Here is a 22,913-nt window from a genome sequence, read left to right as displayed (position 1 = left end):
ACGTCTATAGACTATGGCTGATTGATATTGTAATCACGAGTAATTACATGATTATTCATTAATTTGACAACATGAGTATTTCTTGTACCACCAAAACTTTACTTTAAATATACAAACCCCGTTTCCATATGAGTTGGGAAATTGTGTTAGATGTAAATATAAACAGAATGCAATGATTTGCAAATCATTTTCAACCCATATTCAGTTGAATATGCTACAAAGACAACACATTTGATGTTCAAACTGATAAAAAAAATTTTTTTTGCAAATAATCATTAACTTTAGAATTTAATGCCAGCAACACGTGACAAAGAAGTTGGGAAAGGTGGCAATAAATACTGATAAAGTTGAGGAACGCTCATCAAACACTTATTTGGAACATACCACAGGTGAACAGGCAAATTGGGAACAGGTGGGTGCCATGATTGGGTATAAAAGTAGATTCCATGAAATGCTCAGTCATTCACAAACCAGGATGGGGGGAGGGTCACCACTTAATCAATAAATGCGTGGGCAAACTGTTGAACAGTTTAAGAAAAAACTTTCTCAACCAGCTATTCCGTTTATATTTACATCTAACACAATTTCCCAACTCATATGGAAACGGGGTTTGTAGATGAAAAAATTGATTAGTTAGTAACGAATAAATCACAACAAGTAAAATAATAATAATAGTAACAAATAAATGACAGTAAATTTAAATAACAATAGCAATGTAGAAAAAAAAACCCCACTAAAAATCAGTTTTTCCGTTTTTATAATTTTTAATTCCATGTTTTACCTTTTACACTTACCTGTATTTTACCACCATAGAGTGTGTGCTTTTTGTGTCAAATAAAATGTTTCTTAATTACAGTAAATGCAAACATCCTCACATTTATGGTTGCAATATTTGAGGTCAAAGCATGATAATTGTGTAAATGTATCAACAAGTGCTTTAAGTTCATCATGTATGTGTAAGGTGGTTTTTGAAACCTTTAACCCGGATGTGGCGCACTGGGCTATGATTGTAAAGGGGGGAAGTGAATTGTGCGGTTGTTCTCATCTTGACAAGTAAAGAAAGGACTTGAGGCTGTAAAAAAAAAAAAAAAGAGAGCGAGCCGCGACTCTCAAGTTGCGGCTGCTGTCCTCCTGTTTGTCCATTAATTTTACAAACCCCGTTTCCATATGAGTTGGGAAATTGTGTTAGATAAACAGAATACAATGATTTGCAAATTGTTTTCAACCCATATTCAGTTGAATATGCTACAAAGACAACATATTTGATGTTCAAACTGATAAACATTTTTTTTTTTTGCAAATAATCATTAATTTTAGAATTTGATGCCAGCAACACGTGACAAAGAAGTTGGGAAAAGTGGCAATAAATACTGATAAAGTTGAGGAATGCTCATCAAACACGTATTTGGAACACCTCACAGGTGAACAGGCAAATTGGGAACAGGTGGGTGCCATGATTGGGTATAAAAGCAGATTCCATGAAATGCTCAGTCATTCACAAACAAGAATTGGGCAAGGGTCACCACTTTGTCAACAAATGCGTGAGCAAATTGTTGAACAGTTTAAGAAAAACCTTTCTCAACCAGCTATTGCAAGGAATTTAGGGATTTCACCATCTACGGTCCGTAATATCATCAAAGGGTTCAGAGAATCTGGAGAAATCACTGCACGTAAGCAGCTAAGCCTGTGACCTTCGATCCCTCTAGCTGTACTGCATCAACAAGCGACATCAGTGTGTAAAGGATATCACCACATGGGCTCAGGAACACTTCAGAAACCCACTGTCACTAACTACAGTTGGTCGCTACATCTGTAAGTGCAAGTTAAAACTCTCCTATGCAAGGCGAAAACCGTTTATCAACAACACCCAGAAACGCCGTCGGCTTCGCTTGGCCTGAGCTCATCTAAGATGGTCTGATACAAAGTGGAAAAGTGTTCTGTGGTCTGACGAGTCCACATTTCAAATTGTTTTTGGAAACTGGATGTCGTGTCCTCCGGACCAAAGAGGAAAAGAACCATCCGGACTGTTATAGGCGCAAAGTTGAAAAGCCAGCATCTGTGATGACATGGTTAACTTACACATCTGTAAAGGCGCCATTAATGCTGAAAGGTGCATACAGGTTTTGGAGCAACATATGTTGCCATCCAAGCAACGTTGCCATGGGCGCCCCTGCTTTTTTCAGCAAGACAATGCCAAGCCACGTGTTACATCAACGTGGCTTCATGGTAAAAGAGTGCGGGTACTAGACTGGCCTGCCTGTAGTCCGACCTGTCTCCCATTGAAAATGTGTGGCGCATTATGAAGCCTAAATACCACAATGGAGACCCCGGACTGTTGAACAACTTAAGCTGTACATCAAGCAAGAACGGGAAAGAATTCCACCTGAGAAGCTTAAAAAATGTGTCTCCTCAGTTCCCAAACGTTTACTGAGTGTTGTTAAAAGGAAAGGCCATGTAACACAGTGGTGAACATGCCCTCTCCCAACTACTTTGGCACGTGTTGCAGCCATGAAATTCTAAGTTAATTATTATTTGCAAAAAAAAATAAAGTTTATGAGTTTGAACGTTAAATATCTTGTCTTTGTAGTGCATTCAATTGAATATGGGTTGAAAAGGATTTGCAAATCACTGTATTCCGTTTATATTTACATCTAACACAATTTCCCAACTCATATGGAAACGGGGTTTGTACATCGATGATGTTGTTCACAACAACATAAGCAGATAAGATGTGTTGTGTGTGTGTATGGATTGTTCTTGCTAGCTTTAGCGTCGTACTTTGGTCGCTGTTTCAAGTGGCCGTCTAGAAATTGTTTAGTTAATGACGTGTGGGGATCAATAAGAGTGACCGGATACAACATTTTCCCAAACAAATGTTCCATCTTCTCACAATGACAACATTTCACTGACATTTATGTCAATTCCCCTGATATTATTTTGCGTTTATCAGCGGATTCCGTTTTATTGCCCAATTATATGACTCCGTCCGCGGATATTTCAACACAGTGTCACAACACACTATGTCTTACTTTTTTGTTGAGCTTAGTGATTATTGATTAGCGGCAGTGCTTTGTCAAATAAAAAGTAGTAACTATGATGAGACCCCAAACTTCTAATAGACGTCTTTTTTTCCCTTACACGCTCACTCATCTGACTCGCTGTCACAAGCTCCGGAATTTTCATGCACGTTGCGCGGCCCGTTAATCTCTTTTTTTTTTTGATCATTATATTTTCATTATAAGCCATAATGGAAATCAAAATTCGATTAATTGTACAGACCTACTATAGACCATGTGTAACAGTGGTCATCCCGTGCAGTCCATCCCTGCACACGACCACACAAGCCCTCTGACTGAGGGCCGAACATGCTAATAGTCCAGACTCCCAACCCATATCATAATGGGAGTGAATTTAGTCAAAAGAGTTCTTAAGAGAAAGTGTGTATACTTTGTTTACATCTTATTCTAATAACAGCCATGTGTACATGGGCAACATGTATTTAATGTGATCATAATTCGGATTAGAATGTTACTGTGTACATGGACGCTGAAAAAATTATCGGATTATGATGTGCATTTTCATACAGTACACCTTAAATCGTAATACTTTATTTTGACATGCGCAGCACATAACATAAACGGAAGTAGAAGTTAAAAAAGCAGTGACTTTCGCTGTAAACAAACATGGCTCTGTGCATTTCTGCTTGTCAGACGTCACGTTATTCATACATTTTTCCTTCTGTTCGCTACTTTTGTTTCACCTCTCTTTTTGTAATGGAGCTGTTCTGTGCCCTCCACGTTTTGATATGTATGGGTTGCCGTAGTTTCTGTAGTCGCAGACGTGACGTCATCAGGGCGTGTCTTCATGTTACGACATTCTGTGTCCGTGCCTTAGGCTAGCAGTTAGCACTGGAGTAACTGTAAGGTTGTGAATAACACAGCTCGTTGAGATGACAACTGGATCCATCCATCCATCCATTTTCTACCGCTTGTCTCTTTCGGGGTCGCGAGGGGGCTGGAGCCTATCCCAGCTGCAATTGGGCGGAAGGCAAGGTACATCACGGACAAGTCGGCACCTCATCGCAGGGCCAACAAAAATAGACAACCATTCACACACACAAGGGCCAATTTAGTGTTGCCAATCAGCATATCCCCAGGTGCAAGTATTTGGATCCCTCCTTTTATTGTTACATCGACACATGACACTCCAGAGTACACTTTTGTTTTTGCTGGTTTCGGTTCTGTATATTTTGAATGGGGGAGACAGCAGCAAGACCACCGCTTCATTCCGAGACTAATAAATTTAGTCCACCCCTCCACCACCAAAGTATAGCTGACGTCACAGACATGCGCGGTAAAAATAATTTCGACCCAAACTTTGGAATAACTGTTGACATGTTTACAAGGAAATTTTTACCCGAACGTGTGTGGTCGGGTCAGAATATTCTGAATGGCGTATTTACATGAAGCATTTTTATTCCGGTTAGGCTTTTAGTCTGATTGTGTCCATGTGCACATAGCAATTGTTGCAATCAAAAACACAATGCAGTTTTATATAGAAAAACTCCCTGGAGAAATGTGTGACCGCTAACCTTCAACCCTAAACAATCATATCACATAAGGACCACATGTGTGACCGCTAACCTTCAACCCTAAACAATCATATCACATAAGGACCACATGTAATACCCGTTTTTGGCTTTAGGATTGCACAAGGGTTAAATGTGATTGGACCCATTTTTTTTGGTACTGCACATTCCCCCTCTGCTATTTTGCAGGATGTGACACTTAACTAACATTAGTGTGTCTCGTGTGTGCAGGCCTGTATTAGAGGGATGTTTTAGTGAAGAACCGCTGCCTTACTCCGACCCCACTGGTGCTGCGGGTGGCGGGAACTGCCGTCTCGACTCCCCCAGTCAAGAAAATCGCCTTCAGACCCAGCGAATCCGAGGGCAGGATTCCAGAGGCCATGGCCACACCCCTCAGAACAGACCTCACGGACACCAACCCCCGGACCTGCCCGAAGGATATGGTTAGTCAAACATGGCCCTGGTCTCACTTCATGTTACTCTTAAACTAAATGACTCTGCCACTTCCAATATTCTCTTGTTTCTCGCTTATACAGAGCAGCGAACAACAGTGCAGGGCCAGGTGTACTTTCTTCACACACAGACTGGTGTCAGCACCTGGCACGACCCTCGGATACCACGGTGTGATTCCCACATATGTAACTTCATACCATTCTATATAAAACTCATTGAGTAAATACAGTTGGTCAGTGTGTAATTAGGGAAGTCAATTATTTTTTGTAAAGGATGTTATCCAATACGAAAGTACCTGACTAAGCACTGGGACAAAAGTACCTGAGAAAGCGCTGTGATACGGACAGTATGAAGTAAAAGCAAAGTGTATGTAAGGTTGAAATGATGTTGGTTGCACTGTTTTGGACTCTTGTCTGATTGCTTGTTACTGGTGCAGGGACCTGGCCAGCGTAAGCTGTGAGGAGCTTGGTCCGTTGCCAGTGGGCTGGGAGGTCCGGAGCACGGTGTCGGGCCGGATATACTTTGTGGACCACAACAACAGAACCACACAGTTCACGGATCCCCGTCTACACACCATCATTAGGTAACAGCGTGCACATGTGCTCAAAACATTTCCGTAAATCCGCCCCCATTGAAATGCTCAGACTGCACCTGGTTGACAGACATGGGGGAAAAATCTGTAGTTTGAACACTAATCTGTTGTTAATCTCACTGCTGCAGACTGCATCTGAACATGACCTACTAAATGTGTAATTTTATGGAAGTGGGACCCTAGAGTTTAGTAGCGTAGAGTTGTGCATGTGTAATCCAATAACTATACATATGTACACTTGTATGCCTTTTTAACCTGGCCATGTCGTGTTCTCCTCCTTAGTAGCCAGCAATCTCAAGTGAAGGAGTCCTCACAGCCCCCCCAGATGGATGTGGGGGTTGAAGACGGCGGAGGTGGAGGAATGGGCGGCGGTGTCGGTGGAGACGGAGACTTGGCGGCACGCTATGAGAGAGATTTGGTCCACAAACTGAAGCTGCTCCGCCACGAGCTCTCCCTGCAGCAGCCCCAAGCAGGACACTGTCGAATAGAGGTGTCTCGTGAGGAGATCTTTGAGGTGGGCGCCATCGTATTTCTTTCATTAGTTTCACCACATGATTGGCACCAGAAGTGTTTGCCTGCAGACAGTGTTATTACTTTCATGTTACCCCTCCTTCCTTTCTTTGTCCCCTACTGACCTGCACTCAAACTCCGCTGAACTCATCCTTGCTTTAGAATGTTGCATCTGCCATAACTTCTTCTTTCTGCTTAATAATTCTTACTACTTATTGCCGGGAACTCATCACTAATAACTCACTTTACTCATTTTTATAATTAACAGAAACTGTTAAACACTGCTCCTAAAAATATTTTAGTTGCTATTCTTTTAATAACAAAGGGTCGTGTATTTATTTTGTTCAGGAGTCGTATCGGCAAATAATGAAGATGAGGCCAAAAGACCTGAAGAAGCGTCTGATGGTGAAGTTCAGAGGAGAGGAGGGCCTGGACTATGGTGGTGTAGCCAGGTGATTCTCTTTTTCACTCTATTTACTTTATATCTCTATATTACCTTGTACAACCATTAGGAAAAAAATAGCTTAATACCCTGTTCACGAGCATATTAATCAGTAAAACATTGTAAATGATTAATTAATTGTTGAAGGAAGAACTGACATATAGAATGGAATCCCGATTTACGAACATAATTGGTTCCCTGGTTTGTACATCGAAAAATGTGTATATTGAAGCAAATTTCCCCATAAGAAACAATGAAAACATGGCTAACTGGCTCCAGCCTGCACATAAGTCCATATTTTATGGAAAAGTTTGTACACATATGCATACATACATATATATATGTGTGTGTGTGTGTGTGTGTATATATATATATATATGTATGTATGTATGTATGTACCGGTATGTATGTATGTGTATATATATATATATATATATATATATATATATATATGTATATATATATATATATATATATATGTATGTATATGTCCGTTACAAACGCGACAATGGGTAAGTCAAAGGAACTCCGCACAGATCTGAAAAAACGAATCATTGACTTGAACAAGTCAGAAAAGTCACTTGGAGCCATTTCAAAGCAGCTTAAGGTCCCAAGAGCAACTGTGCAGACAATTGTTCGTAAGTATAAAGTGCATGGCACAGTTTTGTCACTGCCACGATCAGAAAGAAAACGCAAGCCATCACCTGCTGCTGAGAGAAAATTGGTCAGGATGATCAAGAGTCAACCGAGAACCACCAAAAAGCAGGTCTGCAATGAATTGGAAGCTGCTGGAACACAGGTGTCAGTGTCCACAGTCAGGCGTGTTTTGCATCGCCATAGACTGAGAGGCTACCATGCAAGAAGGAAGCCCTTGCTCCAGAAGCGACACCTTAAGGCTCGTTTAAATTTTACTGCTGATTACATAGACAAAGATATGACATTCTGGAGGAAAGTTCTGTGGTAAGATGAAACACAAATTGAGTTGTTTGGCCACAATACCCAGCAATATGTTTGGAAGAGAAAAGGTGAGTCCTTTAATCCCAGGAACGCCAAGCCTACCGTCAAGCATGGTGGTGTTAGCATTTTGCTCTGGGCCTGTTTTGCTGCCAATGGAACTGGTGCTTTACAGAGAGTAAATGGGACAATGAAAAAGGTGGATTACCTCCAAATTCTTCAGGACAACCTAAAATCATCAGCCCAGATGTTGGGTCTTGGGCGCAGTTGGGTGTTCCAACAGGTCAATGACCCCAAACACACGTCAAAAGTGGTAAAGGAATGGCTAAATCAGGCTAGAATTATGGTTTTAGAATGGCCTTCCCAAAGTCCTGACTTAAACGTGTGGACAATGCTGAAGAATCAAGTCCATGTCAGAAAACCAACACATTTAGCTGAACTGCACCAATTTTGTCAAAGGGGGGGTCAAAAATTCAACCAGAAGCTTGTGGATGGCTACCAAAAGCGCCTTATTGCAGTGAAACTTGCCAAGGGACATATAACCAAATATTTACATTGCTGTATGTATACTTTTGACACATTTTCAGTAGACCCATAATAAATTCATAAAAGAACCAAACTTCATGAATTTTTTTTGTGACAAACAAGTATGTGGTCCAATCACTCTACCACAAAAAAAATAAGAGTTATAGAAATTATTGGAAACTCAAGACAGCCATGACATTTTGTGTATGTAAACTTTTGATCGCGACTGTATGTTTCTTATTACACTCCAAGAACAATTTTAGAAGATTAAAATAAAAATAAAAATGCATTAACACACTGGGCATTTCTTATTGCACTCAAAGAACTATTTTACTCAGTACATATAGTCTGCCATTAAAATAGAATGGAAATGTCATGCGGCGCGTTGTGTAAGACGGCGTAGGTTGTTGTGATTTTAATGCAGACAGTCAAGGAGGCACCGTGGAGGTGAAAAAGGTAGTTAACTGAACAAACAAAAGGTGAGAGCTACAAATTGCTCTAAAAGCATTGGGGAAACGATTTGCAGAAAAAAACTAAACTTGACCGACTATAAAGGAAACGAAAACGGAATGTTGGACATCAGCAAAGAACTCACAAATAATGTGGAGCAGACAGCGTCCACAAAGTACATCCGTGCTCGATCTCAGCATGGAGAGAATAATCAACATACTCAACAATGTCCCGACCAAGATCGGTGTTCCTTATCACCAACAGAAAATAGGTGTGGGGAAAAGTGCTACGGGGACAGGTGTGAAGCAGCTACGGAAAAGCACCAACAAAACAGGAAGTGCCACCAAAATAAAAGCACGGGAGAGGAACTAAAGCACTAAACACGGTAGAATACTCACAAACTAAAAATAGAGCACAACCTGTAGCAACAGGCTGTGACAAGAAAGCTTTATTGACATTGTTTTAAATGCTTCATGATTTGTGTTTGCCACTCTTGGTCAGTGCTTTAAGACAAATAAAATTATGAGTAAATACTGAAAACAAAACTACACAGCTAAGACATGTATCAGGTAAAAGATATTTTTAAAGATAAAACAGAAATTGTAGGAATTTGTAACTAAATTTAAGTAATTTCACTTGCATTAGTTTACGCTACATGAGCAGTTTTTACCACGCTAATAATTGGCAAGTCAACCAGCTGTGTACGAGTCTGCGTATCTGTATGTGCAAACCAGGGGAGCTGGTTAACTCCATTACCTTTACACTCCTTGTGCAGGTGTGGATAATTATTTAAATAGTTAGATAAGTTTGAAACAAAGATTGTAATACTTTAATGCCACCTTTGGCGAGGCATGTTTTATAGCAGCGTTTGCACCGTGGCGCTTCCGTGTTTAAGGCGCCACCTTTATCGGTAGTTTTGAAATCCAAATACCTCCACATTAAAAAAGTACCAGTAATTTTCAAAGGCAAGGCTCCAGTGCCCCCCGCGACCCCGAAGGGAATAAGCGGTAGAAAATGGATGGATGAATATAATAACGTTTTTAATTCATTATTACCGGTATACCTTACAATCCAAATATATGCGTGTGTATGTAAACATAACAAGGGGGTGATTTAATAACTATTTACATTTTTTCCCCCACAAAAAAACGTTTTTAATAATAAAAAAATAATAATAAATAAAAATAAATAAGTATTTATATTAAATAACAAAGCCAAAGCAACAAGAATAACTTGTTGAACTGTCCTCCTTATATACAGCCTTGCCGACACGCAGACACTGTCCCTATCCTTCTGGTGCACTCAGTTTGAAATCACAAAACTCCTTTATAGCCAGGTGATTAAAAATAAAAAAAATCTACTTTACCTATTTTGTTGTTCTTTTTGGCGTGCAGCAGAAGAGAAGGACAGGGTGATGGGGTTGGCGGGGTAGGTGTAGTGTCATACAACGCTGTGGATACTGGTTCTATTCCTCCATTTTTTTTTTCAACAAATAGATTGTCCATTGTTTTCCTGGGACTTATATACAGCTTGCAAAACTAGAATAATGCTGTCAAAAGAACATTTGAGAAAAAAGTAAACAAAGTAGCACTGAGCACAGTTACTAACAACAGCACTACTGAGCTGACAAGTAGCACGGAGAGCGATTAGCCCGTCCCAAATAGTGCTGTTGGGCACAAAATGGCTGTGCTTCGAGGCACACAAAGAATGAATGAAACAATGGTATACTGAGGTTTGTACAACAAATATTTTTATTCGGCCTGTGGTTCGTAAATCAAAAAGTTTGTACAATGAGGGTTCATAAATGGTGGTTCTATTATAGTACGATAAACAAACAAATCATTAGGACATGCATGATTTGTGTGTGCTTTTCCTATAGGTTTCTATTAACATTGTGGTTGTTCTCTGTAGGGAGTGGCTGTATCTGCTGTGTCATGAAATGTTGAACCCTTATTACGGCCTGTTCCAGTACTCCACAGACAATATCTACACACTACAGATCAACCCTGACTCCTCCATTAACCCTGTGAGTAGTCAGACACACATAAAGCTTTTCATAGCTGACCTTGCAATGGCATATGTATTTAAAACTCAAGTATATTGTATATGCGTTGGCCCATGTTTCAGGATCACCTATCATATTTCCACTTTGTGGGCCGTGTAATGGGGCTGGCAGTTTTTCATGGCCACTACATCAATGGGAGCTTCACGCTGCCCTTCTACAAACAGCTGCTCGGCAAACCCATTCAGCTCAATGACCTGGAGACCACCGACCCAGAGCTGCACAAGAGTCTTGTCTGGATATTGTGAGTAAAATCACCTCAATATATACAGCGCCCTGCAAAAGTATTCACCCACTTGGCTTTTAACCTACCTATATTGTTATATTACGACCTCTAATTTAAATGTTTTACTCTAGATTTTATTTGAGGGATCTGCACAAAATAACCTAAGTTGCTGAAGTGAAATGAGGAAAAATAAATTCATCCATCCATTTTCTACCGCTTGTCCTTTCGGGGTCGCGGGTCTGTTGGAGTCTATCCCAGCTGCAAGTCGCCAGCTCATCGCAGGGCCAACCAACACAGATAGACAGATAGATAGAGGGAACCCACGCAGGCACGGGGAGAACATGCAAACTCCACACAGAAAGACCCCGAGCTCGGGGATTTAACCCAGGACCTTCTTATTGTGAGGCACAAGCACTAACCCCTGTCCTATTGTGCTGCCCTGAGAAAAATATATATACAGTAAAAACAATATTTTAAGAAAATAAACAAGAGAAAATTGGCATGTGTAATAACCCCCTTTTCTATGAAGCCCCTTAAAATGTTCTGGTTCAATCTATTAACTCCAGAAGTCACATAATTAGTTAGGGTTGGGTTATAAAGAAATATCCACATCTTTGAAGATGCCCGGAGCATCATCAAATCCATATTCTTCAAATGGAAAGAGCATGAGACCACAACCAACCTTCCTGACCAAAACTCACAGACCGGGCAAGGAGGGCATTAATCAGAAAGGCAACAGAGAGACCGAAGGTAACCCTGAAGGAGCTGCAGAGTTCCACAGCAAAGACTGGAGTGTCCGTGCATAGCACCACAATAAGCCTTACACTCCATTGAACTAGGCTCTCATGTAACAAGCTTGCGTACGCACAAAAACCTGCCCTATGCCCTTTTTCACATCAAAGATGAGATGTATCTAGACTGACATTGACGTGGAAATGTGCGCTGCCTCACGGCAGCCTGTATGCACATTTCTACAGGCTGTGGATACCTTAGTGACACACATAAGTGATGCTGGGTAACAGTTTACGTAAAAAAATACCAAATTTTCTCCTCAGACTGATTGATGTGCACATATGAACAACACCCCCCCTGTTTAATGTTTCGTGTTCATATTTGTGAGGACGTCTATTAATTTATATTTGCGATCATTTTGCCACAATGTCTTCCTGTGACTCCAGCAAGCAGAAGCGGGTGGCGGCACACGAGACAGCGAGGACATGTGGAGGGCTGGGGCGGACTGTCACATACTGTACTGCTGCGATAGTCCTCTCTTGTATTGTAATAATACATTGAGTAATCAAACAAGAGTCAAAGTTTTTCGTAACTCTTTTTATAGCGCTGGCATGTTTAAATTAAAAATAATTTTCACAAAACTAATCTCGCTCGGACCAGGCATACTGTGTGAACACGTTTTGTTTTAAGTTACACACATTATATTCTTTCGGGGGAATCACAGTTGCAGGGAAGGAAGGGGACAGTTGCAGTGATTATCTTTTCAACACTCGTCTGTTTTTCTTTTTTTTTCTCCCTGTGCTGTTTTCTGTAGCAGGAGAAACAAGCACCTCCTACTGAGTCCTCATTGGTCAGCGCATGCAGTTCTCAATCACTTTCAATATGATTTGTGTATATATAAGGGGGAGTGGTCTGGAGGTGCCAAGCCACGCACACGTCTCCGGTAGATTTCAAGTTGATTACGATGTAACAAAGAAATGTGCTTGGATTTGTGCGTGCGAACACTTTAATACATTTGAATTTTTACTTGCATACACCGTTTTCTGGATTTGATGATACGTCCATTTTTAGTAAAAAAGCCACGCCTCTCTTGTTACATGAGGGTCCTGGGCTTTATGGAAGAGTAGCCAGAAAAAAAGCTCTGTAGAGTGTACGACTTGTTGGAGTACCGTGGCTCGGTTCGTAAAACGGCCGTGCCAGCAACTTGAAGGTTCCAGGTACAATCCTCGCTTCCGCCGTCCTAGTCACTGCCGTTGTGTCCTTGGGCAAGACACTTTACCCACTTGCTCCCACTTCCACCCACACTGGTTTGAATGTAGCTCAAATATGTAGGTAATGGGTTTCGCTATGTAAAGTGTTTTGAGTCTCTCGAGCAAAGAGGTATATAAATATAATTCACTTCACTTTTTTGTGGTCTTATGCACACACTCCATTCTTTGTAGATGTTTCCTATAACCCAGTGCTTCTTAAATATTTTCTGATACGCGCCCCCCTAGAGAGACTATAAATAGTATAATTTGTATATAAAATCGTTATAACTATACCTCTGCATAACATTGGAAGCTTATTAACATTAAAGGAAACAACACACAAGTCTTTTCTCGTCACCTACCATGGTTACAGTGGTACGGCAAAAAAAAACATGTTCCCCGAGGTCACACGCATCGCACCAAGCCCCGCCAAGGGGGCCCACCTGTTATTTGAGAAGGACTGCTGTACCCAACTGTAATTATGTGACTTCTGAAGGTAAGATATTGCACAAGAACATTTAAGGGGCTTCATAGCAAACGGGGTGAATACATATGCACATGCCACTTTAAATTTTTTCATTTTATTAAATTATTTTTTAAATATATTTTTCTCATTTCATTTCACCAACTTAGGTTATTTTGTGGAGATCCATCACATACAATAAAACACATTTTAATTACAGGTGGTAATGTACCAAAATAGGTAAAAATCCAAGGGGGTTAATACGTTTGCAAAGCGCTGTATTTAAAATATAAATGTATACAGAAAGTACACAGTGTTTCACTTCTTTATGTTACAGCCTTAATGGAAGAATTGATTTCTTTAAAAAATTGTTTTTAATATTTGAAAATTAGCAACAACATTTTGAGGAATGTTTGTGAATACTCATGTACATGTGACTTCTTAGATTTGTATTTTTAAAACAGTTTCTAAAATTTCAAAATACATTTTTTTGTGTTTCATTATGGGCTGTCGAGTGTAGAATTTGGTAAATGAAAAAGTTTAAATATTGACACTAATAATAGTTATCGGAGCCTTGAATATTGGCTGATATCAGCACCAATTAGGACTGGGCGATATATCGAATATACTCGATATATCGCGGGTTTGTCTCTGTGCGATATAGAAAATGACTATTTTGTGATATTCGTGTATACGTAGTGCTTTTAGCTGCGGGCATTACACTACATGCGTTCCTCACTCTTTCTTGTCTCTCCTTCTCACAGAGAGATAAAACAAGCGCACCTTCTTACATACGTCACATACTGTTGCACGTACAACGTCATACGCCCTCACGGAGCAGAGAGGTAGCGAAATGGGTAACGTTAGCTGGGATTCTAACAGAGTGGTGCGGGGGGTAATACGAGAGAAAGAAGGTACGTAACTGGTAACAAATGAAGGAAGAATTTATTCCCAAGAAAAACAGCACGGGGTCCATCGTCTGCTGGTGGTTTGGCTTCAAGCGGGAAGATGTTGAACAAACAACAGTAATATGTCAAGTATGCGGCAAAAGCGTTGCTATAAAAAGTAGCACCACTGCTAATGTGTAGCATCATTTGAAAAGTCACCCGCTAGAGAATGAAGAGTGCTTGAAACTCCGCATGTCAACATCTCCGGCCGGTGCCACACCAACAAAATGCCCAAGCAACAATTTGCAGATCAACACCGTATGAAAAAAATAGTCAAGAACAGAAGGAGATAACGTCCGCAGTAACCTACCACATAGCGAAAGACATACACTATTTGATTTCCTTTTATGCAGCTAATTTTTTTTTGACAGTTATTGAAATATCTTGTGTGACATGATGCACAAAAGTGCACTTTATTTGTTTTAAACTATTGTAGTGGCGTTCTGTACAAAAAGTGCACTTTAATTTAGTGTTGTTTTGATAAGTCATCTTAATGACATCATGCACAAAAGTGCACTAATAGCTTGTTTTAAAATGTCTGTGACAATCTTGCACTTTCTGTTTTGAAATTACATGAATGTTTGTGCCACTGCTTAATAACTGTTTAATAAATACAATTTTGGTAAATTGACTTAGTTGTGATTTCCCTCTCTGCATGAAAGTTTAAAATGAGCATATATTAATGCAGTATGAACAAGAATGTTTTAATGTAGACACATGGAATCATCATACTGGTGTGATTATAATCATAAATTTAAAAAAAAGGTTGTTGTTTTTTAACACATTTTTTAGTGTAACCTGTTTAGAAAAAGTTTTGTCAATTTTAAACCAAACAATATATTGCGAAAATAGGTTTAAATGGAGAATCGATTCTTAAAGGAATCGTCAACATTTTTTATAATTTTTTTTGTTAAGGAATTTAGTTTTAGATATACGTTTTTTGGCCATACCTGTATCTGTGCTTACTGTGCGTATGTATCAGCAGCCAAGGGGAGCATTTGCAACCGCAAACCTGCTTTGAAAAAGTCTTATATCATTTTTATGCCAAATAATCAATTTGCGAGAATTGATTCTGAATTGAATGCTCACCCCAATAATTGGAATCGAATTGTGAGCTGTTCTAATATTCCCATCTCTAATATGCGACTATAATTATTTGATACTTGTTTATATTGACAAATTTTAGATTTTAGTTTTAGATTGTTCTTATGTACAGTACATGTAATTTTTTTTATTTTATTTTTTTTATTATGGTTGCAAACATTTCAAAATACGTTTTTTTTGTTGCATTATGGGCTGTTGAGTGTAGAATTTGAGGGAAATAAATGAATGTATTCCCTGGCTTCAGTGTTGCTAATTGTTATCGTGTGTGCATGTGTGTGTGCGTAGAGAGAACGACATCACTTCAGTCCTAGACCACACATTCTGCGTGGAGCATAACGCTTTCGGGAAGTTCCTACAGCATGAACTCAAGCCTAATGGCCGAAACATCCCTGTGACTGAGGAGAACAAGAAGGAATACGTGAGGTAATGAAAGTGGGACACGTGTCGATCATGAGGCTGAGTATAAAGAGCTGTGTGTATTAAAGTTTGTTATTCTCCTTAGGCTTTATGTGAACTGGAGGTTTATGCGTGGAATTGAAGCCCAGTTTTTGGCTCTCCAGAAGGGATTCAGTGAGCTGATCCCCCAGCATCTCCTCAAGCCTTTCGACCACAAAGAGCTAGAGGTATTTTTTGTTTTTGGCAAGGTCCCCCACTTCCTCATCTATATTTATTTTGACCTATGCTTTTCTCTCTTCACCCTGTGTTGCGTACTATTCAGTTGATCATCGGCGGATTGGGCAAGATCGACCTGGCTGACTGGAAGACCAACACGCGACTGAAGCACTGCACGAGCGAGAGCAACGTGGTGCGGTGGTTCTGGCAGGCGGTGGAGGCCTTCAGCGAGGAGAGGAGAGGACGCCTGCTGCAGTTTGTCACGGGCTCCACCAGGGTGCCGTTACAGGGCTTCAAAGCACTGCAGGGTGGGTCATGCACTGGTTCATCTTTTTTTTAAATTTGATACCCTGATACCCAACTTTATAAGTGTTGAACTCCTGCTATAGTATAAGGTGGGATATTCAAAATGATGCTGGGTAATAGGTTCTGATTTCCCATTGGAAATCATGTAATGGGAACAGTTTTGTAATAGGTTCAAAATACTTTCATCATCCATCCATCCATCCATCCATTTTCTACCGCTTATTCCCTTTTGGGGTCGCTGGAGCCTATCTCAGCTACAATCGGGCTGAAATGTGCTTTTTTGTCATGACAGCTTCTTCATTTGTTTATACTTACTTCCGCTGGGGCTGATGTATGACTTGCAATTCTCTTCCCAAACACTAGAGGGCAGTTTTTCCCGAGTGAGCTATTACAACACTTGCTGACTAGATATAAGCATCCTGTGTGTAGCAGTTGTAAACAATGGCGACTCAAGTGACATCCACATTGCTGTTAGAGCTGTTAGTAATCATTTTGAAACAACTGTAATGGTTTATTTTGCTCCAAAACCGGAGAAAAGACTTTCACGAAGGAGGTCCGTGCGACCCCTGAAAGAGTCGAGGCAGTGGACGGGGGAAAGGAAAACGCGGAAATATAAAAGCCAACCAGTGACGGCTCTGCGATCTGCGTCGCCGCTGTGCAAAGCTAAAATTTTTTGGAGGTGCACGCAAAGGTTTACCACAGGGGGAGGAGCCAGCCGGCGGCGTCAGTCACACAAGCGACACAGGAGCACATTTCAGCCTCAACTGTTATACAAATCATCCATAAAGTATTCACAGTGCTTCACTTTTTTGACATTTTGTTATGGTACAGCCTTATTCCCAAAATGGAATAAATTCATTTTTGTCCTCAAAATTATACAGACAATACCCCAAAATGACAACGTGAAAACATTTTTTTTTATGTTGTACTAAAAATAATAAACAAATCACATGTACATAGATTTCACAGCTTTTGCTACTTTGTTGATGCACCTTTGGCAGCAATTACAGCCTCAAGTCTTTTTGAATACGATGATACAAGCTTGGCACGCCTATCTTTGGGCAGTTTCACCCATTCCTCTTTGACAATTCCTCTTTGCAGCACCTGTCAAGCTCCATCAGATTAGATGGAAAGTGTTGGTTTTCATCTAGGATGTCTCTACATCTATACATTGCTGCATTCATCTTAGTCTAGTCAGGGAGTTGACCAAGAACCCAAAGGTCACTGTGTCAGAGCTACAGCATTCCTCTGGAGAGAGAAGAACCTTCCAGAAGGACACACATATCTGCAGCAATCCACCAATCAAGCCTGTATGGTAGACTGTTCAGACGGAAGACATTTCTCTATAAAAAGACTCAGAACATGAGAAACTAAACTCTCTGGTCTGATGAGACAAAGATTGAACTCTTTGGTGTGAATGCCAGGCATCATGTTTGGAGGAAACCAGGCACCGCTCATCACCAGGCCAATACCATCCCTACAGTGAAGTATGGTGGTGACCGCATCATGCTGTGGGGATGGTTTTCAGCGGCAGGAACTAGGAGAGTAGTCAGGATAGAGGAAAAGATGAATGCAGCAATGTATAGAAACATTCTGGATGAAAACCAATGCTTCTCATACAACCTGAAGAAGATTGAGAGGTGCTGCAAAGAGAAATGGGCGAAACTGCCCAACGATAGGCATGCCAAGCTTGTGGCACCATATTCAAAAAGACTTGACGCTGTAATTGCTGCCAAAGGTGCATCAACAAAGTATTGAGCAAAGGCTGTGAATACTTCTGTATGTGTGCTATTTTTAGTTTTTTACTTTTAATAAAGTTGCAAAAAAAATGTTTAAACTGTTCATATTGTCATTATGAGGTACTGTCTGATGACCTATTCAGTGGCCCAGTGGTTAGAGTGTCCGCCTTGAGCTAGGTAGGTTATGAGTTCAAACCCCGGCCGAGTCATACCAAAGACTATAAAAATTGGACCCATTACCTCCCTGCTTGGCACTCAGCATCAAGGGTTGGAATTGGGGTTTAAATCACCAAAAATAATTCCCGGGCACGCCACTGCTGCTGCCCACTGCTCCCCTCACCTCCCAGGGGGTGAACAAGGGGATGGTCAAATGCAGAGGACACATTTCACCATACCTAGTGTGTGTGTGACAATCATTGGTACTTTAACTTTAACTTAACTTACTTTAACTTGACAACAAAAAATAATTTATTCCATTTTGGGAGTAAGGCTGTAATATAACAAACTCTGGAAAAAGTGAAGTACTGTATAGGAAGCCTAAAAGGAGAAGTTAAACTATGTCTACTAAAAGACAACTACTATTGCTCATATAGTACCAAGCAATGAGAGCCTTTGTGCTGCAGTGAGTTTGATTTGTGATTCTATGGTTATGACATTTTCCCTCTTTGCTGTCACTAGTATCCTTCTGTGATGATATCACAAAAAAACAAGGAAAGCATTATATACTAGTGCTGTCAAATGATTATTTTTATAAATCAGAATAATCACATTTTGGACTTTGGATTAATCATGATTAATCACGGGTTATTACTTGCTTATGTCATTTAAATTAACCTAAAAAAAAGACCCCAATATTTGGACACAAATGTGATCCAGGAACATTTTTATAGGAACACAATTTTAACATGTAACATGCCCAAATAGAAAACAAAACGATAGAATGTACTACAAACACCAACTGTAGTTTTCTGAAATAATGTAATATTAATAATGTGCAGAATTTACTTTAGAGAGTGGACTTCTAACCTCCCCTTCCAGCTGCTTTTCCATCAAAAGCAGCATCAGCAACTTTTCGATATTTTTATGGATAAATGTCCGCCGTGTCGATATTATTTTACCATTTTTGACATTAGACTTATTCTGTTTCAGTATGGTGCAGAGTAGCAGTGATATGCTTGAATTGCATTGCTAAGTTCAGTCATGGTTTTGATGATTTCTTTCTTTTATTCAATGACTATCATCCATTTCTTCTTCTCGGCACTGTCCTTCACAACCACCTTCTTCCTTCCCATGGTTGGAAAACAAAGTTATGTCCATCTCTAGCTATAAACTAATGCTAGTGAGTAAGACCAGATGTTTTGAACAGATCTTACGGGGTTCACTGTGACATTTTCTACGCCAACTAATGGCGGGGATGCTTGTAACTTAAAGCATAACAATTATCTGAAAGACAGCTCTTATCTCAAACAATTGAGGCACCAGTGTATTTAGGTGGGATAAAAAAGATAATAAATAAGAAATAATAAAAAATAAATAATAAAAAAGATATCTAATTAGAGATCATAATTAATTGCAAATTCTTTTAATCGCTGGGAACATCTGCGCTGCTGACTCGTCTCCGCTCGGGATGGTGTCCTGCTGGCCCCACTATGGACTGGACTCTTACTATTATGTTGGATCCACTATGGACTGGATTCTCACAATATTATGTCAGACCCACTCGACATCCATTGCATTCGGTCTCCACTAGAGGGGGGGGGGGGGGGGGGGGGGTTACCCACATATGCGGTCCTCTCCAAGGTTTCTCATAGTCATTCACATCGACGTCCCACTGGGGTGAGTTTTTCCTTGCCCTTATGTGGGCTTTGTACCGAGGATGTCGTTGTGGCTTGTGCAGCCCTTTGAGACACTTGTGATTTAGGGCTATATAAATAAACATTGATTGATTGATTGATTAATCGCTACTTACCCGTATTTTCAGGACCATAGGGCCACCAGATTATGAAGTGCACTGCCGATGAGCGCGTCTAGTCAGGTCTATTTTCATACAAAAGGCGCATTAAAATTGTCATTTTTTTTTTTTTTTTTCTAAATTGAAAACCCTTCCTTATGGTCCACATAACATGTAATGGTGGTTCTTTGGTCAAAATGTTGCATAGATTATGTTTTACAGATCATCTTCAAGCCGCTTTCTGACAGTCGCATCAGCCGTTTTGTGGGCGGTCTTATTTACATGGCTCACCTTCGGCAGCATCTTTTCTTCGTCATCTTTGTTGTAGCGTGCAAGGATGGGAGTGGAAGAAGTGTCAAAAGATGGCGCTTACTGTTTTAAAGACATTTAGACTTTACTTAAATCAATACCGGTGCAGCATCTTCTCATCCGTGGCTCACTAGTGCAATAACAACGCCAGAAATGTGTCCCGTGAAAAACCGTCCAACTGGAACTCTTAATAACTAAAGTTCCTTGGGTGAATAATGTAAACTCACTACACCGGTATGTTTTAGCGCTTTCATGGCGAGTTTACTGACAAATAAAAGTAATAACTTTACACTACTTAATATTAGAAATGGCAACAGCGAAGGATGAATGTCCCATAACAAGAAGATAAGAGAAAAAGAAGAAGCTTATTGACTACGGACTACAAAAGCGTATGGGCGCTAATTTTCAGGAGTTATGCAGATTCTAAATACAGATCAGCAGGTACCAGAAGGTAAGAAAAGTTGCTTTTGCATAATATTGCAAAACAAAACGCCAGTTAATGTCTTACCTTATACACACACCATAATAATACTTGTATGTTTAAGCACAGTACAATCCATCGAGCGGTGCGGTTTCATAGCTTACCAAAGTCGTACTAAAACATTTTGATAGATTTTTGAGTGCTGTGTGCAATGTTCTATATTTTCAATGGAACATATAAAATGTTGGTGTTATTTACTCGAGTCATATTGCAGTCTAAACGTATTTCTTATGTGTGACTGTCATCATATTGCAGTCTACACGTATCTCTTATGTGTGTCACACTTATCATTTAACCATGTACCAAATAAAATAGCTTTGAGGTCAGTAAGCAAAACCAAAATGATTCCGTACATTAGGCGCACTGTCGAGTTTTGAGAAAATGAAAAGGTTTTAAGTGCGCCTTATAGTCCGGAAAATACGGTATGTCCTGATACTATATTCTGAAAGCGCAATGCAGTAAGTACTCTTGAAAATACTTTGAATGTTGTTGTGTGTAGCAGAGTAGAGCAGTGATAACTAGAATGTATGTGTGTAAGGCTCTACAGGTTCTGCAGGACCAAGGCTCTTCACCATTCATTTGATAGACGCCAACACTGACAACCTACCCAAGGCACACACATGGTAAACACGCATTCTTCATTTATAGAAGGGTTCCAGCTCAGTATGGCTAACCATTTTTCCCCTTGTTTTTAGTTTTAACAGAATAGACATCCCCCCCTACGAGTCTTACGAGAAGCTTTATGAGAAACTGCTGACGGCTGTGGAGGAGACCTGCGGCTTTGCCGTGGAGTGAAAAAGACCCCCACAAGCAAAAACCAACAAACACACAGTCCACACTTGTGCTTGCACTTGCATTCAACTCTTTTGACTTAAAAAAACAAAAAAACAACAAAAAAAACGTACCCACACATTCATGCACAGAACATGGAGTATGCACAGAGTATGGAGGGCGGCCAAGCACGACAAGAACACAGACTGCCCGTCGCCGCCTAAACCGTCGGGAGCTACAAAGAGGAAGCACAGCAAGGAAGTCAAATGGAAAAAAAAAAAGTATTTAAAGAAACATTTTTCAAATGTTTTGAAGAAGCATTTTTATCTTTTTGTTTTAAACAAGCGATGATGTCAACTCCTCAGAATGTCCACAGCAAACATACTGTATGAGCCTGCAAACAGACAACGGTGCAATGATGTCTGGATGGAGAACAACGTTGCGCGACATCCTGACTGATTGACTCGTGTGTACTCCTTACGTTCACTTTTGACCACTGTCGTGTATTCCGAATGCGTCTATGTTCGTGTGCATGTGAGAGCGGGTGAGCGTGGCACGGTCACGCTGTAAAAAGAAAAAAGAAAAACGATCAAATGAGCCTCTCTTTGATTACTTTTTGTCTCTTCCGTTTTTGTACCTGCGACCACTCTGATCCACTCTGATGTTTTATTTATTACTAAGTGATTACTGACCAAGCTGCTATATGCTCTGCAAAGAGCTCACACTAATCTATTCATCCCCTCCCCCAGAGTTAATAGGTCAACTCACTTCCAATTCAAGTAATCCACAAAGTGGTTTTTGATTCAATTCTTGACTTTAAAAACAAAATGATGCAGATATTCTTGTGAGTGTATGTGAAGTATTTGTGTATTGAATGCCTGACATGTTATGTTAATTAAGGTGAAAGGGATCAACCTTGAAAGCCCTGATTTTAAAAAGTCTCTCCATGGAGAGGTGGTGGTTATTTTTCTACATGAGCGGAGGTAATGCAAAGGAAGAGTCATCAGCTTCAGGAATTTTTACGTGACGTGTATAATAAAATCTTAAGCCTTTTTGGTCATGTTTCAATTTAAACTTCACCAATGTTCCGTTTTGGCAACCCCAGTGTTTCTCTGTCCATCGATTTATTTTCTCCATAGCCTGAATTGTTCCCTTTGTCCTGTTATCATTAACCTCAAGGCAGCCATGAATGAACAAAACGCTCTTTACAGTAATTGGTCCTCCACGAAAGTGAATGAAAACGAAACAAAACTCCTGTGAGTGAGACATGGAAAAAAACAATGGGCTTTACGTTGGATTGACGACTGTTAAGCAGTATCATTTCAATCTGCTTTTTTTTAGGTTCTGAGTTCACTGTGTAATGGATGCAAGAGTATTGAAACTTACTATGTACTAAAACATTTATGAAAAATACAGTGTAAATAAGATTATATTAAAAAGAAATTA

At 40.0% G+C, this 22,913-nt stretch overlaps 1 protein-coding gene across 4 annotated transcripts in view; it reads left to right on the top strand.

Annotated features, from left to right (window-relative positions):
* smurf1 (SMAD specific E3 ubiquitin protein ligase 1) overlaps positions 1 to 22,519 on the top strand; it is a 52,949-nt gene extending 30,430 nt beyond the window's left edge. Inside the window, exons 7-18 of one of the 4 annotated variants that reach the window (XM_061974008.2) lie at positions 4,820 to 5,031; positions 5,125 to 5,209; positions 5,478 to 5,624; positions 5,919 to 6,147; positions 6,492 to 6,595; positions 10,426 to 10,540; positions 10,642 to 10,820; positions 15,584 to 15,721; positions 15,801 to 15,921; positions 16,017 to 16,218; positions 21,244 to 21,319; positions 21,392 to 22,519. In XM_061974008.2, the coding sequence (XP_061829992.1) occupies positions 4,820 to 5,031; positions 5,125 to 5,209; positions 5,478 to 5,624; positions 5,919 to 6,147; positions 6,492 to 6,595; positions 10,426 to 10,540; positions 10,642 to 10,820; positions 15,584 to 15,721; positions 15,801 to 15,921; positions 16,017 to 16,218; positions 21,244 to 21,319; positions 21,392 to 21,491 (1,708 nt within the window). In that variant the 3' untranslated portion in view covers positions 21,492 to 22,519. Of the gene's footprint in view, positions 1 to 4,819; positions 5,032 to 5,124; positions 5,210 to 5,477; positions 5,625 to 5,915; positions 6,148 to 6,491; positions 6,596 to 10,425; positions 10,541 to 10,641; positions 10,821 to 15,583; positions 15,722 to 15,800; positions 15,922 to 16,016; positions 16,219 to 21,234; positions 21,320 to 21,391 lie in introns of all 4 variants that reach the window. The other 3 variants (XM_061974006.2, XM_061974007.2, XM_061974005.2) reach the window with 3 other exon arrangements.
* Positions 22,520 to 22,913: the final 394 nt, after the last annotated feature.

This window comes from Nerophis lumbriciformis, linkage group LG22, assembly GCF_033978685.3.
Source record: "Nerophis lumbriciformis linkage group LG22, RoL_Nlum_v2.1, whole genome shotgun sequence".
NCBI lineage: Eukaryota > Metazoa > Chordata > Actinopteri > Syngnathiformes > Syngnathidae > Nerophis > Nerophis lumbriciformis.
The sequence above is the reverse complement of the archived record's forward strand: the minus strand, read 5'-3'. Positions and strand labels throughout refer to the sequence as shown.